General features: G+C 38.6%; 1 protein-coding gene across 1 annotated transcript in view; it reads left to right on the top strand.

Annotated features, from left to right (window-relative positions):
• The first annotated feature begins 522 nt into the window (after positions 1–522).
• Positions 523–15,698, top strand: part of rxfp2a (relaxin family peptide receptor 2a) — a 69,489-nt gene continuing 54,313 nt past the window's right edge. Inside the window, exons 1-2 of the mRNA XM_024266791.2 lie at positions 523–2,792; positions 12,993–13,136. Of these exons, the coding sequence (XP_024122559.1) occupies positions 2,708–2,792; positions 12,993–13,136 (229 nt within the window). The 5' untranslated portion in view covers positions 523–2,707. The remainder of the gene's footprint in view (positions 2,793–12,992; positions 13,137–15,698) is intronic.

The raw sequence follows: 15,698 nt of genomic DNA, 5'->3' as shown, positions 1-15,698 counted from the left end.
CTCAGAGTGCAGGAAGAATGGCTTAATATAGTTTATTTATTAGTTTGTAAAGCAATGAGTTAGCTTGTGGAAGCAATGCAAATCCAGTTTAATCCCAAACTTTTTTCTGGGATTACAGACACATCTAATTTCCAGGAATGAGAGCAGAGAGGAGCAAGACAAATGAGAGTAGAGGAACATGGATAGAAACAACGTCACTATAAAACTGACTCATGAATGATTGTTCAAGAAGGAAAGTTAAAAGTAAAGTTGTAGATGAGGCTTTTATGAGCAAAGGCAATCATTTCCAAGAAGTTCAACTAGATGAAAAATCATTTTCAAGCTGCGTCTTCACACTGAAGGAGGACGATTATTGACTCTTAGTGCGTTTTTGCTCACCGACCCAGCATTACTTTTTAAAGCAAAGTCAATAGGAAATGTCATTTATATGAGTTGCACGTTTCCTGCACAAAAGTGATTGCAGAATTGGATTGTGAAGTCAGAGCAGGGACAGTTTTTGCATGTTTTAAAGACCCACTCCACAATAAATCCTCTTTTTGGTGTTTTGCACATGTTCTTGTAGTGTTTATTTCATGAGGGAGAAAGAAAATTAGGCTTAAAATTGCATTTCTGAGTATTTCTCTGTTCAAATTGTTGTCAATCAGTTGCAGATGAAAACATCTTTCTCTGCTATGTCCTAGAAAATTATACACGTTTTTTGATTTTGCTTAAACACAGCATAATCATCATTTTAAAGACCACTGTGAATGCTTTAAAATAGATTAAATAGATCAGATTAATAAATAATATTTTAGCATTTGACTCTCCTGCAGGAGAAAGACTGAACAGCAGTCCTGTCTTGTTCTCCTGTGATCTGCACCTGCTGCTTCTGATGTCTAGCTCTCTTTTATTTAAGGTTTGTAACACCGCTGGTCAGAACTCTCAGATCTGGAGGAGACGGAAGGAAAAGGAGAAATAGAAAAAAAAAAAACAATTGGGGGGCTGTACAGAGGTGTAGCGCTCAGCTGGATCTTTTCTGTGTGGGGTTCACATGTTCTCCCAGGCTTCCTTTCACAGTCCACAAACCTGCTTCATAGATGAATTAGTGACTCTAAATTGCCTATTCAGGGTGAACCCCAAATTTCATGGGGCCGAAATCCCTAGTGGCCCCCTGTGGCTTCGCCTGTCACTGGGCTGCTATGAAACCCCAAAATGTGCGCGGGCCACCATGTAAACTTTTAGAGAAAAATGGTCTGGTCGCCATCAAATTTGAACTTTTTCTTAAAATTCACTGCATTGCGAATGAAAATAAGACTGCCTCTTCCAGATTATGACACAGTCTGTCAGTTCTGTTTGGTTATTTTCCTCATTTTTGTGCTCTTTTTCCTGTGCAGGTTGGCTGTGGCTTTTCCTGGAGGGCTCTGCCCCCCTTCCTGTTAACTCTCCATGGATTGGCACACAGCTGCCTGCACTTGAGGTTAATTTGTTTGAGGTGTATTTGAGTGGTTTTGTTTCCTCACTCAGTGTTGGTGTAGCGTCTGTTCAGTCCTTTGGTTTAAGTCTGTTCTCATCAGTATGCTGGTTTTGAGTACTGTTGTGTTTGAGGATTTTTTCCCTCTCCTAAAGAGGTATTTTTGTTAATTAAACTCCTTGGTTTCCTCACTCTGGCTCGTCATCTTGTCCTGCCTGTGGGTCAAACTGATATCCCCATGACAGATTACAAAACCTGCTTTTAGGTCCTAGCATGGGGACATTGATATGTGACCATAGCCTTTAAACAGGATCGTTGACCTCTACTTCTGTTCAGATTATTACAAAAAATGTTATGGGATTTATCATACACCCTGAAAAACCAAGAAATCGCACATAAAAAAAACAAGTGTGTGTTGATATTGAATCCCCTGCAGAATCCAAACCTATTTTGTCAATTTGATTTTCTTGTAAAAATCAATTATAACACTTCTGAATATATTTGTGTCATTATTGTATTTATTTTGATTTAACCAACAATCCACCTTCATTTAGATTTTTAAAAAATATTTTGGATTTTATTTAATCTTTCATTTATTTGTATTTTTGGCCTCTAAAACTGAGACAATGCCTGCAGACATTCACGTTCTCAGCATGCTCTGTTATCAATTCCCCATCTTCAAGCTAAAAAAATAAAAAATAAAATAAAATAAAAGCCCTTTTTCACATCGCACCAGACTGTCTTCCGCCTAGCCTTCCCCATCTATTGAGATGCCAATGTGTACATAAAAACACTTTTGTCTTTCAGATGAATAGGAATAAGCCGGTGGCTGTTTTCCTGAATGTCAAACTGCATTTGTTCCTATTTTGTGAGCAAACAAAACCTGAAATAGAAGGAAAAAACCCGGAACCCTCAGAGGTGGCCTTCAAGAGCAGATTTAAATCTCAGAGAGGCGTCTGAAACTCACAATCTCTTTAAAACCTTAAGAAAAAAAGAGGAAGGGATGGGAAGGGAGGAGGTCCAGAGGAGAAGGAGAGGGAGAGAGATCATGCGCCGCAGCGCTTCGTTTGCCTCCAGTTTGGTTTGGCGCTCGGCTGGATGTCACCGCCTTTTACGCGCGGAGCTCCTCTCCCTCTGAGTCCCTCTTCTGCCCTTTTTCTTTCTTGGTGGTACATAGCGGCTTAATTGGGACGAACCTGGATTAGTGGACCGGCAGATTTCGGATTGTGAGCGAGGCGCTGCAGCCCGAGGTGGGAAATGACGGCGGACAAACTTCACAGAGTCAGAATGAACGTGCCTGCCATCATTTTGCTCATCCACCTGACGCAAACTCACATCAAAGGTAAACAAATCTGTTTTTTAGACGGTGGATGCATTAACACTCTCCTATTGTTTAAGATCAACATGTTATTCTGTGAGTGTCTTGTGGAAGGATTTACAGTGCGCAGGGAGTGCGCTTTGCTTGTTTGACAAGCTCAGACGCGAAGTGCCTGTAGGTCATCATGTTTCAGAAGCTCCTCTGCTGATCTCAGTTAGCCAAGAATCTCATCTCTTTCAGGTTTGTCAGCACAGATTGAAGTTGAGAGGGCATGAAATGAGATCATGATCACTGTTTTTCCTGAGAATGAAGGTGACAGGTTTACTATATTGACTTTACATCATGTTTATACCCCCTAACCAAACTGATCCACCAACATCTGAATCAAACTGACCTGATGACAACAGATTTCCTCTTTTTAAAACCAGGATGTTCTAAGGAAGTGCAGACAGTCAGCTGTATAAATTAGAATTCTGTCTATATAGTCTCCTCATCCTTTCATTGAGTGGAATCCATTGTGTGACTCATCAGGTCTTTACTATAATACACCTCCACCGGAGTCAAAGTCACATTTATTGATACTGCTGCACTGAAGCAATTTTAGAAACCATTCATAAATTTAAATTAGTTCTACTGTTGTTTGACATTTTTCCTTTACGTACAAAAGTCAGAATTTGTATTATAAGGCTCCAAATACTAACAAATTATATAAAATATTTTTTTTTAATAAAGATGAATTTTATCATGTTTTTTATGGTTATTTTATGTTTCAAGATTAAATACACAATCTATACGTAAAAACATGTTTTAGTATAGATGGATGTTTGTAATATTTGCCTGAAAACAGCATCTGATAAAGACTTATCATTAGGGCTGCCACGATTAGTCGACTATTAAATAGTTGATGACTAATTTAATAGTCCGTTAGTTGTTAATTTATTTTATATGGAGTCAGAGTGTAGTAAAGTTGAACTAAGTTGTGAGCCTTCAGCACCAAAAAAAAGCACTTTTTTCAAATTTAAGTCAGTGAGACCAAAACTAAAAAATAGTTCCTTGTTTCAGATGCTAACCTTATTTGATTTAATCTTGTTTTAATACTAGAAACTAATGAAGGACATATTAATAAACTATCATCTTAATTGTCAGTTTAAAGCTAATGATGGTTAAGATGTGTGCTGGCAGATGACCTGATTAGTCGACTAATCTGAAAAAATAATCAGTGATTTGTCGACTATTAAAATAATCGTTTGTGGAGGCCCTACTATTTGTTAAGTACAAGGGAAATCTCAATAGTTCACATCCTTTGACAAAAAACAAGACAATCGACTAAACTATCATAGAACTGTTGGAGGATGATGGAGTGGTCCAGCGTAGAACCTCAAAAATAAACACAATATTTCACAGAGGAAGCACTTTTTTGCTGACAGGCACTTTCCCTTTTGCTTAAATGAGCTTCAGCGGTCAGTGTCATGGTGTGAAAGGAGAGTGGACCCCACAAATCCTCAAGAATAATAGAGTTTAATTTAAAAAAAACTACTTGAAGCACAAACAAAGATGTCCAATATTTCCAAGGAACACGAGTCTCCACCGTCGGATCCCTAACCTTTGCATGGCTGTCCTCATAACTGAATCAAAAATAGTTAAAGAAATATACAGAAAATTGAGTAACGCTTGTGGAAAACACAATACGTCGCTCCCTGCAGGCATAAATTGCACACTTACTAACCAAAAGGAAAATAATATTTTAGTCATGATGAATAAAGCAAAGAGCAGCAGCGGTTTGCACAGTCAGTTTTCCACGCTATGAACTTATATTTTTATTTCCGAGTCACTTTGATGTTTTAATATACAGATTAACTCCACAATAGGAATGATTAAAGGCAAACATTGACTTTGTGTGATAAAGTGTGTTAAAGGCCATCGAGAAGCCAATCTGTGGAATGCTTTTCCTCCACTGTTGCATCATTCTGCAGCTTCAAGCTGTGAAAATTTGTGTTTTCTTTTTCTTTTTGTGAGAGTCTGATTATTATGTGTGGAAATAAAACCTGTAAGGATTTCTTCTGTTTGGATCGGTTTGTTGTCTCAGTCGTTTCATTCTGGTGGCTTTCCCCTTTTGCCCTCATTTGTGTGTTTTGATTGTTTTTGGAGGAATGACTTTTTTTTCTTTTTTAGTTATTTTTTCCATTCCACAATTCGTAATTAAAAACAAACCTTTAGAGAAGGTTTGTGTGTTTTTCATGAGATAATATAACTTTGTGAACTTTCAGATTTAAGAGCTTTTCAAAACTTTATTGTGCAAACATTGTTGCCGGTCAATCAAACGGACTGAAACACACTGCAAATGCGCAAGACAGATTGTTTTGGAGACTGGCATGAAGACTGAGACTTCTATGAATTTCAATAAGACACCTTCTCACATCCATCTGTGATTTCTGTACATAAAAGAGGTCCTTGCTAAATCAGTTTTATGCATGTTGCTGCTTCGAGAGGTTTCTCCAAACCTAACAATCCAGTGCTCTTCCGCTGTGGTGCACATGAAAGCAAAGAGACAAAAGAAAACAGGATGAGCAATCTGTCACCGACGAAAAAAAAACTTCTTGAAGGCGATCCAGAAATTAAAGGGAAGCTGATAGTATTCCAGAATTTCTGAGGGGCTGGTGGTGCCGTTACAGATAAAAATGGTTTGAGACTTTTCTGTGTGGAGTTTGTCCACAGTCTAAAAAAAAAACATGCGTCATAGCTTAATTGGTGTTTCTAAATTGCCTCGAGGTTTGCATGTGAGTGTGTGGCGCTGCAATAGTCTGGTGTGCCGTGCACCCCACAGTACCTGGGATAGGCTCCAGCAGCCCTTAAGAGATTCACGGGTGAAGATGGAAGGATGGATTTGATTTGAGTGCACCCGCTCATAAAGTTCCACTTAAACTGCTCAGGAGTAACCTTTTGAAATGTCACATGGACTTAGGTTTGGTCCATTACAACAAATTATTTAATAAGAGCTACACTCGCAAGGCACAGGGACACTATTCCCTCTATTTAGCTGGTTTATTTTGAGAGCTTGGTTTAGATTTGAGAAGAGCATTACCAAACAGGGACACAAAATGCTTTATTTGAGCTTGTCGGAGCGTTCACTTCACTTGTTTACTCACCTGACGGTCCTTCTTTAATCTCAGATCAGTGTACTACAACACACTATCATGCCATCAGTTTTACTCTGTTTAGTTTTGGCCAGGACTTATCGCTAACATTGAGCACATCTTGTCTTCTGCTTATCAGAAGTATCAAACTCTTTCTCAGGTTAGGCTCGAAACTCTTGCCTCCTCCTTTAAAAATGTGAAAAGCAAACTTGCTGATTCTGTTGATTACTCATCAGATGGTGCAACCTAGCAACCTCGCTCCTGGTTGCTTGTTTGCGCCTCATTTCCCCTCTTGACTTGTTCAATTCTCAGATCTCAGTACTTTGATCCATCTCCGTTCTCCAGAGGCAAAGGATGATAAATCTTTTTCTGCACTTCTGTGTTGAATCATCATTTTTTATGTTTTCTGAAGGATTTACTGTGTTGACTTCCTAAAGTTAACAATTGTTATAGAGTGGCCAAAAAACTTGACTAAAAATAAATCATTTCTACTCTTTTCATTGTTTATTTGTTTTTATGTGGGTGTAAGTACATTTTATTTATAACCACGCTTTGAAATACTTAATTTCCCCATTGCAGGATCAATAAAGTTCTTCTGAATACTGTTAAAGTCCCAGTCCGATCATCCTTTAACAATTTTAAAAGCTTTCCTTGTGGCCTTTTAATTATGATTTTGCCTTTTTTTTTTAGCAAAAATAAATGAAAAAAGTAATTTTCTAGAACATGCAGGGCAGTAGTAGTTTTTGACAGAACTGTTGGCACGGAGTAAGCCTGCCCTTACTTCCCATCATCCCTTCTTTTTACAAGCTCTCCCACTTGCTTACTAGGCCGAAGCGGCTCACATACCTGAGTGCAAAAGACACAACATGACGAGAAAAGCAGAATCACAACAATAAAGACCAAAGCATTACAACAAAGGCCAAAGCATGATGGCAAAGCCTGAAGCCTGACGACAAAAGCCGAAGCACAGCGACAAAGGCAGAAGCAAGCTGTCAAGAGCTGAAGCATGACCACAAAAGCTGAAGCATGACGAGAAAAGCAGAAGCACAACGATAAAGACCAAAGCATTACAACAAAGGCCAAAGCATGATGACAAAGGCTGAACCATGACTACAAAAGCCGAGGCACTGCGACAAAGGCAGAAGCAAGCTGTCAAGAGCTGAAGCATGACCACAAAAGCTGAGGTATGACTACAAAAGCTGAAGCACAACGACAAAGGCAGAAGCAAGCTGTCAAGTGCTGAAGCATGACGACAAAAGCTGAGGTACAGTAGTAAGAGCCGAAGCATGTCGACAAAGGCCGAAGCATGACCACAAAAGCTGAAGCATGACCACAAAGGCTGAAGCATGACCACAAAAGCAAACAACGCAATAACAAAAGCTGAAGCACAATGACAAAGGCCGATCATGACGACAAAAGCTGAAGCACAGCGACAAAGGCAGAAGCAAGCTGTCAAGTGCTGAAGCATGACGACAAAAGCTGAGGTACAGTGACAAGAGCGAAGCATGACGACAAAGGCAGAAGCATGACCACAAAAGCTGAAGCATGACCACAAAGGCTGAAGCTTGAACACAAAAGGTGAAGCATGACCACAAAGGCTGAAGCATGACCACAAAAGCAAACATTATAACGGCAAAAGTTGAAGCACAACAACAAAAGCTGAAGCACAACAACAAAGGCCGATCATGACAACATGATGACAAAAGCAGACAACACAACGACAAAGGCTCAAGCATATGGATACATATGGAGCACTGGGCTTACCATAGTGGCTTCTCTGTCATATCTACAAGCTTTTTCAAACAGCATTTTCTCATCTGCTCCTTATCCTCAAGGATTTTAACAAAGAAATACCCCAAAAAAACAATCTTAAGCTTAATTTTCTTTAGATATGTCTTCCATCATCAGAAAATGCCACAAGAACATGTTAAAACCACCAAAAACAAAATTATCATTGGAGTGGTTCTTAAGAAAAGCAACATTTTAGGGTAATAAAAGTCCCTCATTATGATCTTGTAAAAACTTCAGACTTTAAGTGTTTTCTTGTCCCCACAGCTGTAAAAATGAGTTCCAGCTCTACCGTGACAGTTTTTCCCTCTCCTGTTACCACAGTAAAGAAACAAATCAGTGTGCAGCACCTATTGGAAACATGGCTCCAAACACCCCAGTGAACTCTATTTTTTTTTTTTTTTTTTTATTGGTGCCCAGAAGACAAACAAAAACCTTTAGCAGCCAAGGAGGACACATCACGGCATTTTAGCCGCTGAAAGAGAGCCAAAGAGCCAAAGAGCCTCATTAGCTGGTGGAGATCAAAAACAAACAGGAAAGAAGAGAGGATGTTAGAAATACAAACACTGCTAAACAATCAGGTTTTACTGGGTGTCCTACAAGGCTGTGGTTTCTGTGTGTTCTCCTGCTGGAGACTAATGTTGAGTTTGAAAATGACCTGGAGGTGTAGCCATTTTGGACGACTGGCTGCCTCACGCACCTCTGTGGGTCGGGGGGTGAGCAAGTTCTCGGCCAGATCTCCTTTAAGTTTGGGAAAGCTGCGGGGATTCCAGTCTCTGGAAACTGGCAAGTGAAGGCCTGCATCTATAAAGCAGCGGGGAGAGGTCGTAATTTTTGTACATTCGGCTTTGATTGATTTGTCTAAACTTTTTGTGTGACTTCTTTCATTGGCCGTGTTTTAATGACTCAATTGAAGAGGTGTTTTTTACAAAGACGTGAACAACACTTCTATTTTCAGATCCTACTTATGACTTTTTCAGTTACCACTAAATAGCCTTGGCAACTCTAATCAAAACAAACCACAGACTCCTATTTTCTGAAGCCATCCTGCTTAATCGCAACCTGGGGAATGAAACATGAAAGTATCTGACAACTGTTGTTCCCAAAACAAAGTGTGTTCAGACCGTAGCAGGACTCAGAATCTGATTATGTTAGACTGCAGAGAAAACGTAACTTTGGATTTCTTTGTGTACTTCTATTACTTAAAAATGACTGTGAAGTATATTAGAGAATAATAAATGTTATACGTGTTCTGGTTTCTGAGGTAAACATATAAAACAAGCAGATCAAGTGAAGCGGGCTTATATCTTAATGGCCATGTTTTTCTGTGTAGCTGTTTCACTCAAAAACATAATGGAAAGCTGTGGAAAAGATGTTGTAGAAGGTCACAGGTGGTTTAGCTTTTAGATGTGTTTGTTTTTCTTCTCTATTGGTGTGGAACGGTGGATATTTTAAAGGAGTTGGAGGTTTTTGGTGTGTTGTACAAAATGTAAAGAAGTGGGTGTTATCTGGTTGAAACTGGTGATGAAAAGTGGGAGGCGAGACAAAATAGGCGAGACAAAATAGTTTTGAAAGGAATGGAGAGTAGGGTGTATATTAGAAAATGGGGATGAGCTCCAAAAAATGGATGCATCAAACCAGTGATCCACAAAGTTTTTCAGGGCACAAACCGGTTTAGACTATGGTTGCATGGAAGCCGCCATAATCGGGAGCCAGCAGTGGCATTTTTAGACACTGCCTGGTGGCTATGGAGGTTTTGAGAAAAAGTTAAAATTTTACAACATCTGGACGATTTCTTGACATCAGTTAATGGCCACCTAGACACATTTGGAGGTTGTGCAGTGATACTCCAGCGACAGGCAGGTGGTGGAAGGCCTCAGCGCAATAATTGACAGATAGGAGGGTCTCCAAGGTCTCCAAATCGTTTGATAATCGGGTGATTTCCGACTGCCACCCTCCAGCCACCCCCCTGCCCCTGTGCCTCCGTCTCACTGCCACTACTTGTTGGAAATTGTACGGTAGGAGAGCGAGTGCTTAAAGAGGGCTGTTGACAAAATCGGAGTTGTGTATGACCAGTGGTTCAGGTTGTGGTTTTATTTACCCCTGGCTACCAGGCGGCTGGCGGCACTTGGTATGTACAGCTGTTTTTCTGAGACTTTACATATCGTCCAATCAGAGCTTCTGTTGGCCAGTGATCTAGCTGCACCGCGCTGTGGTCGCCTAGCTTTTACCCGATTTCATAATGGTTATATCACCGACGCCTGTCTGCCGCCGTCTACATTCATGACCACGTTGACGATTTTCCAAAATTGGGCGGTGACATGAAATCCTGAAGACTCTCCTGATGCCTCCCCATTTCGCTGTGGCAGAAATTGTATCTGTGACTGTAGAATAAATGTAGGACAATATTTTAATGGACAGGACTGTACAAGGCTGAAGTTGGCATACGATTTTATATTTACTTCCTCTTTAGCTTCCAGTTTCTCCTATCTTTGAAGGTAAAGTTCATCTTCATCCTCTGTAGAACATCTGTAGCTGGTTTCAACTTTATTTGTAAGCTAGATTTTATTTAGGGACCATTAAAATGTGATACAGATTTTCCCTAAACCCATAAGTGTCAAAATTGAAGCTAAAAAATCGGACGTCAACTTCATCTGACTTTTACTGTAAGGTGCGACTTACAAAAAAAAAGTCACTAAAACTGGTATTTTCTAAAAAAACAAATGTGAATCCACTGTTTGGACTACTTAATAAGCAACATCCTTGTAACATTGAACAGCTGGTTGCTGAATATTATGCTTTATTATTATGGTGTGTGGGGATAACTGACACAATAAATTCATATTTGGAGTAAAAAGCCCTGCTAAATGCAGTTTTCTTTTATTTTGAAGTTTAATTCTCTTTTTCTGTTTCCTCTGTAGCTATTTTCTGCAAAAAGAAACATTCCAAATATGATTGTTTTTAGTTAACTTTTCTAGCTTTGAGGTTTTAAGTTGGCGGTTGGCAGAGCCACTTTAAGAATGGGTTTTCGCCATGTAACCAAGCAAATTAACATGAATAAGTCGGATGTGTTGGAGAGAATCTAGTAGTTTTTCAAATTAAACGTCCTTCATAATCAGAAAAAAACTGAAAAAACGTATTCGGTTGTGTTTCTTTTGCTCTGTAGCCCCCGCGGACTAGTCCCAGTCTACGACCACAGGGGTTGGGGACACCTGTTCTCTAAAACAGAGGTCCCCATCCCCCGGGGCTGCAGACTGTTTCCGGGGGTTGGGGACCCCTGCTTTAGAGATTTTAGAAAAAAACAGGAGGTTGAGGTAGATTTGTTGAGGTTTCTGGGAGTCACAATGGATCCTGTTGGACGTTTTTGTGAGATGGAGCAATTGAAGCCAGATTATGGTTTGAACATGTTCAGAAGAGGGATAGTAGTAGATTTATCGGTAAATGGATGATGAGGTTGGAGCGGCCTAATGGAAGACCAAAGAGAAGGCATATGGATGTGGTGAAAGAGTTCTATTCTGTCTGAGAGGAGCATGAAGAGGATTGGGTCAAATGGAGGCAAGCGAATCTCACAGCATCCTAGATTCCTGTAAATTTACTCCAACTCTGCACAGCTTAAACTTGACCCTTTTTTTTAAGTTTCAAATGTCTTCACTGAAATGGCTCGCTGTGATTTTCCTTGCTCTTTTAGGTACGTCTTTTATTGCTGTACAATTTGAGTGCTTCGAGCATCACGGCTCACTTTCATCCTTCTGCTCTTTTGCACACTAAAAATTCTCAAGAAGAATTTAATCAAACGGTTTAATGGGTAGCTTCGGGATTTCATTAAAAAACTTTTTTTTTACTTTCAGAAACTAAATGTAAGTTTTAAGCATCAATATATTTACTGTCTGACCCTGTTGATAAGCATTTTCAGCCTTTACTCCTCACGTTTAATAGGAATTGCTTGAGGCCTTATGATGATGATAGTTCTCTCTTCACATTTTTCTTTAAAGTTGAACATATTTGATTCCTTTTCTTTCCTTTTCTGATCTGGTCTTATTAAAAATATTCAGGAATTTGATTCATGACAGAAATACTGGACTAAGTATAGGACTAATTGAAATGTCCTTTACTGATTCTGTCTGCATGAGGAATAAGTCATTTTTTGCTTCAAACACAAGCAAAAAATGAAAAATAAACACAAGAATAAAAAAATACAAAAACTTGATTCTGTATTTATGTTTTTCAGTTTAAATATGCGTCTTCTATTTCTATTCTGAGATTTTAGAAGCAACATTTTTTTGTTGCTTATTATCTCTATAAGAAGATGAGTACTTATATATATTATGATTTTGCTGAAATTTGCATTTAAGGCAGAAAAATTGGGAAAATTTGAGGACCACATTGCAGCGTCCCAATGTAGTATTTTTAAGCTTTTAAGTTTAGAACATTTATATTTTTAAGTCCATCTTTTTTAAATGTAACAATTAAAACATTAAAAATATCTTATTCTAAATTCCAGATCTAAATTCTTTTTCTTTCCTCTAATTATTCTTTGTACTTTGTAAAGTTAGCCCTGAAGCTTTCTTCAGGGTACAACCGCGCAAAGGTTTTGGTGCAGAATGTAACTTCTTTCTTTCTTTGCGCTGGCAGGAGATAAGATAATATGAGTTATTTCTTGGCAAGGAGACTGAGCAAGTCTGAGACAGTTTTACAATGCCGTTCTTTATGCCTTTTTTCATTTTAAAAATAAAATATATCATCATTTTTAACAGAAACCATCCAATACTCTACAAAGCACGCTCTAATTAGAGAGCTGACCTTTTTTTTTAGAGCGGTCTCCAAACTTGACAGTGTGTCTCCTGTAGGGTTGCAGATATACGCTTCTTTGTTGAGCTAACTTCAGTTTTTTTGCTCATTCAAAAGAGTTTTAATCAATATAACAGCATATTGAAGAAAGCAAATAAGCCTGCCAACATTCTCTATTGAAAGGAGTGACCTCCAAAGAGGATCCGTCTTTGGGTTTGGCTGCAAAAACACTCTGCTTCCAGGGTTTTACATTTGCGTTTGGTGTCAGACGGCGTCACATGCCTCCTCGCTGTGGGTGGGACACTCACACTGCAGGACTTTGCTTTGTTGCTGCAGACGTTTTTAGGCAGGAAAATATAAAGGGAACTCATGTTTGTTACAGAAGAAACTGTCAACACATTTGCACATTCACCCTCTCAAGGACGATAAACAAAAAGAAGAAGGTTCAAAAGAGAAGCACAGCCACAGAAGGACAATCCAGCCTTACCGCGGTTTTTCCATCTTTTTCTTTCAGTGTTGGAGGCCAGCAGGGGGGCAGAAGAGGCTCGATGTCCACTGGGTCAGTTCCCGTGTGGGAATATGAGCGTGTGTCTGCCTCAAGCTCTGCAGTGCAACGGACACAACGACTGTCCCAACAGAGCGGACGAGTTACTCTGCGGTAAGCTGCAAAACCTCAGGAGGGGCAATTTGTCAAGGAGCGAAACGCAAAGATCTTGAGTATGGAGCAATGTGATATCAAATCAATGATATCAAATGTTCAAATAGAGACTGTAAAGAGAAAACTAAATTTACCACATATTAGATTTCTTGTTTTAAGCATTTATTCTCAATTTTTGTTTTTAAAAGTCCCCTTTTACCTTTTGCAGATTTTTTAGGGCAATTTTGCATCCTTTTTTTGCATACTTTTATTAACAGTGCTCTGTGTTCTGCATCCTGATTGGCTGTTGATCCTATCAATCAATTTCCTCTGAGCCATCTCTCCTGTACACAATGCATTCCGTTTTACTCATTTTTGTTATCATTCTATAATACTGGACTTTTTCTGTGCTTTAAAAAAAAAATCTGACAGTTTAAACAAAATAAATATATCAATGTCTGTGGGAGAAAAGAGTATAAAGTGTGTGGGAATGGGTTTTACAGCCTTAAAGTATTCTTATGTCATAAAACTTCAATGATCCTAGGTTATTTTTAGAGCGTATCCCCCATGATAAACAAGCGAACTCTATCTGTATTCTATTATGTTTTAATGAGAAAAGATTAAAGATAAAATTAAGAAGTGCTGCATTAAAAATCCAGCTGATGTCGGACACTAGCTTCAAGAGGGAAAACATCATTTTTTTATCTTGACAATCTACTTGCCTCAATTATAAACAAGATGCCCCACTGACTCACTAGTGTCTGGAATCATAACGTTCAATTTTGATTAAACCAAGGATTTTATCTTAAAGTGAAATAATTTCAAAAGGATGCATGTTCTTGACTTTTATTAAAGCTAAACTTGATGAAATCTTTGAAGTTTTTCCTCCCGGCACGCTGCAATATATTCAAAATATTAAAAGTAAAGATGTAAAGTTGAGGGGTTTAATTCCCGTCCGCTTTGATTATTATTAGTGAGAAGCATCAAAGAAACAAGGTCTTGTGCCGCGTTTTATGACTTGTGCCTTGAGCCTCTCAACCAACTCTGTAAACTGATTGAGTTTAAAGTCTCAGAAAAGATTATATGCTTCAAAATAAGAAAGGGAAAAAAAAAATCTAATCTCTTAATGACAGATTTGGGCCTGAATAAATCCTTGTGATGCTCTGGTGTTGTTGAGCAGTTGTTTGCTGCACAGTTTGGAGGATTAGAGTGATCGTGTGATTTAGGATTAAACTGCTAATTTGGTTAAGTGGGATTTTAATTTGCATTTGAGACGGTATCTGTATCACGGCGGATACTTAGGGTGATGGATTAATCATTACGGTCACATGTTACCTGTTAGTTGTGATGAGTTTTATACTCATGCTGACGTTTGGTAGCCACGGCAACAGATGACTGACATGAGGGTTTATAAAGCGCATTCTAAAGAAGAAATAATGTCTCTTTAAGTTGCATCCATTTGGCAGTTTGATTGACATAAGGGATCCTTTGGAGTTTCTTCAACTTTTAATCTTCCTTCAACACTTTTGTGTGAAAATGATTCAAAACAGCTGGAAGAAGTTACTGAGGAAAGGGGAGAAAGAGGTTATCAGCTTCAATACCACATGGAAAATATTCGTTTTGCTAGAAAAACCAGGTTTATAGCCCATTTTGAGACATCCAGAAAGAATTCAAGTCACAATTACGTGGATTTAGAGAGCAAAACCTTTGTAGGAGCAAATGTTTTCATGCCTACAGGGAGAGAAGCTGCTCCACATTCAACCTTTTCTGTAGGTGAGTGTTTTACTAACCAACATAGCAGCATATTAAAGTCATCTTATTCGATTAGACTGAAAACATTTTCTCATTATGAAGGCTTTCCATGAGTCACAGTGAAAATGCTTGAACAATCAGGTCAATCAGAAGTTTTTTTTAGATTGTCTGAGTCAGGAAGAGCTCGGCCAGTAAAAAGGTTTTTTGGATTGAATTTTAGAATTGCATTAATTTGAAAAAGGTTGCCTTAATGTTTATTCATTTTTATTCCAATGGAAACTAGAGCAACTGCATGCATACATCTTTTTGCCTGTAGCCCTTGTGTAACCTCTGCGACTGGTTTTAATGTGAGCTTCTGGACCAAATCGAACCCATCTCGTTTTGTTTATAGTGCAAATAAAATTAAAGCAGAAAAAGGACAAAATATTATAAGCCAAACATGAAACTGCACATTATTCCTCATAGTTATTTATAGGAGAACTTTTTGACACTTTCATTTCAAAGTAAGTCTCTTTTATAATTAGCTAGTTGTTTTTTCTTAGTACTAACATTTCTTTCAAGCATTCAACTTTTATGACGATAAAGAACGACTTCTTTTTTTATGTTGTTTTGCTCCTGTCTGGATTTTTTATGAGGGTATTGACTTTTCTTAAGTTTCTCTAACATCAGCTTCACACAAATGCTAAAATGAATAACCTTTAAAACCATGACACATTTCAAATTTCACAAAGGGTTTTGTGTGCCTTTCTACGGTGGCCCTTAAGTGCAAATCCTCAAACCGCTCGACTTTCATGGCATCAAAACTCTCTTTATTGGCACAAAATAACTAAC

The sequence above is a fragment of the Oryzias melastigma genome, linkage group LG14 (assembly GCF_002922805.2).
Source record: "Oryzias melastigma strain HK-1 linkage group LG14, ASM292280v2, whole genome shotgun sequence".
NCBI lineage: Eukaryota > Metazoa > Chordata > Actinopteri > Beloniformes > Adrianichthyidae > Oryzias > Oryzias melastigma.
The sequence above is the reverse complement of the archived record's forward strand: the minus strand, read 5'-3'. Positions and strand labels throughout refer to the sequence as shown.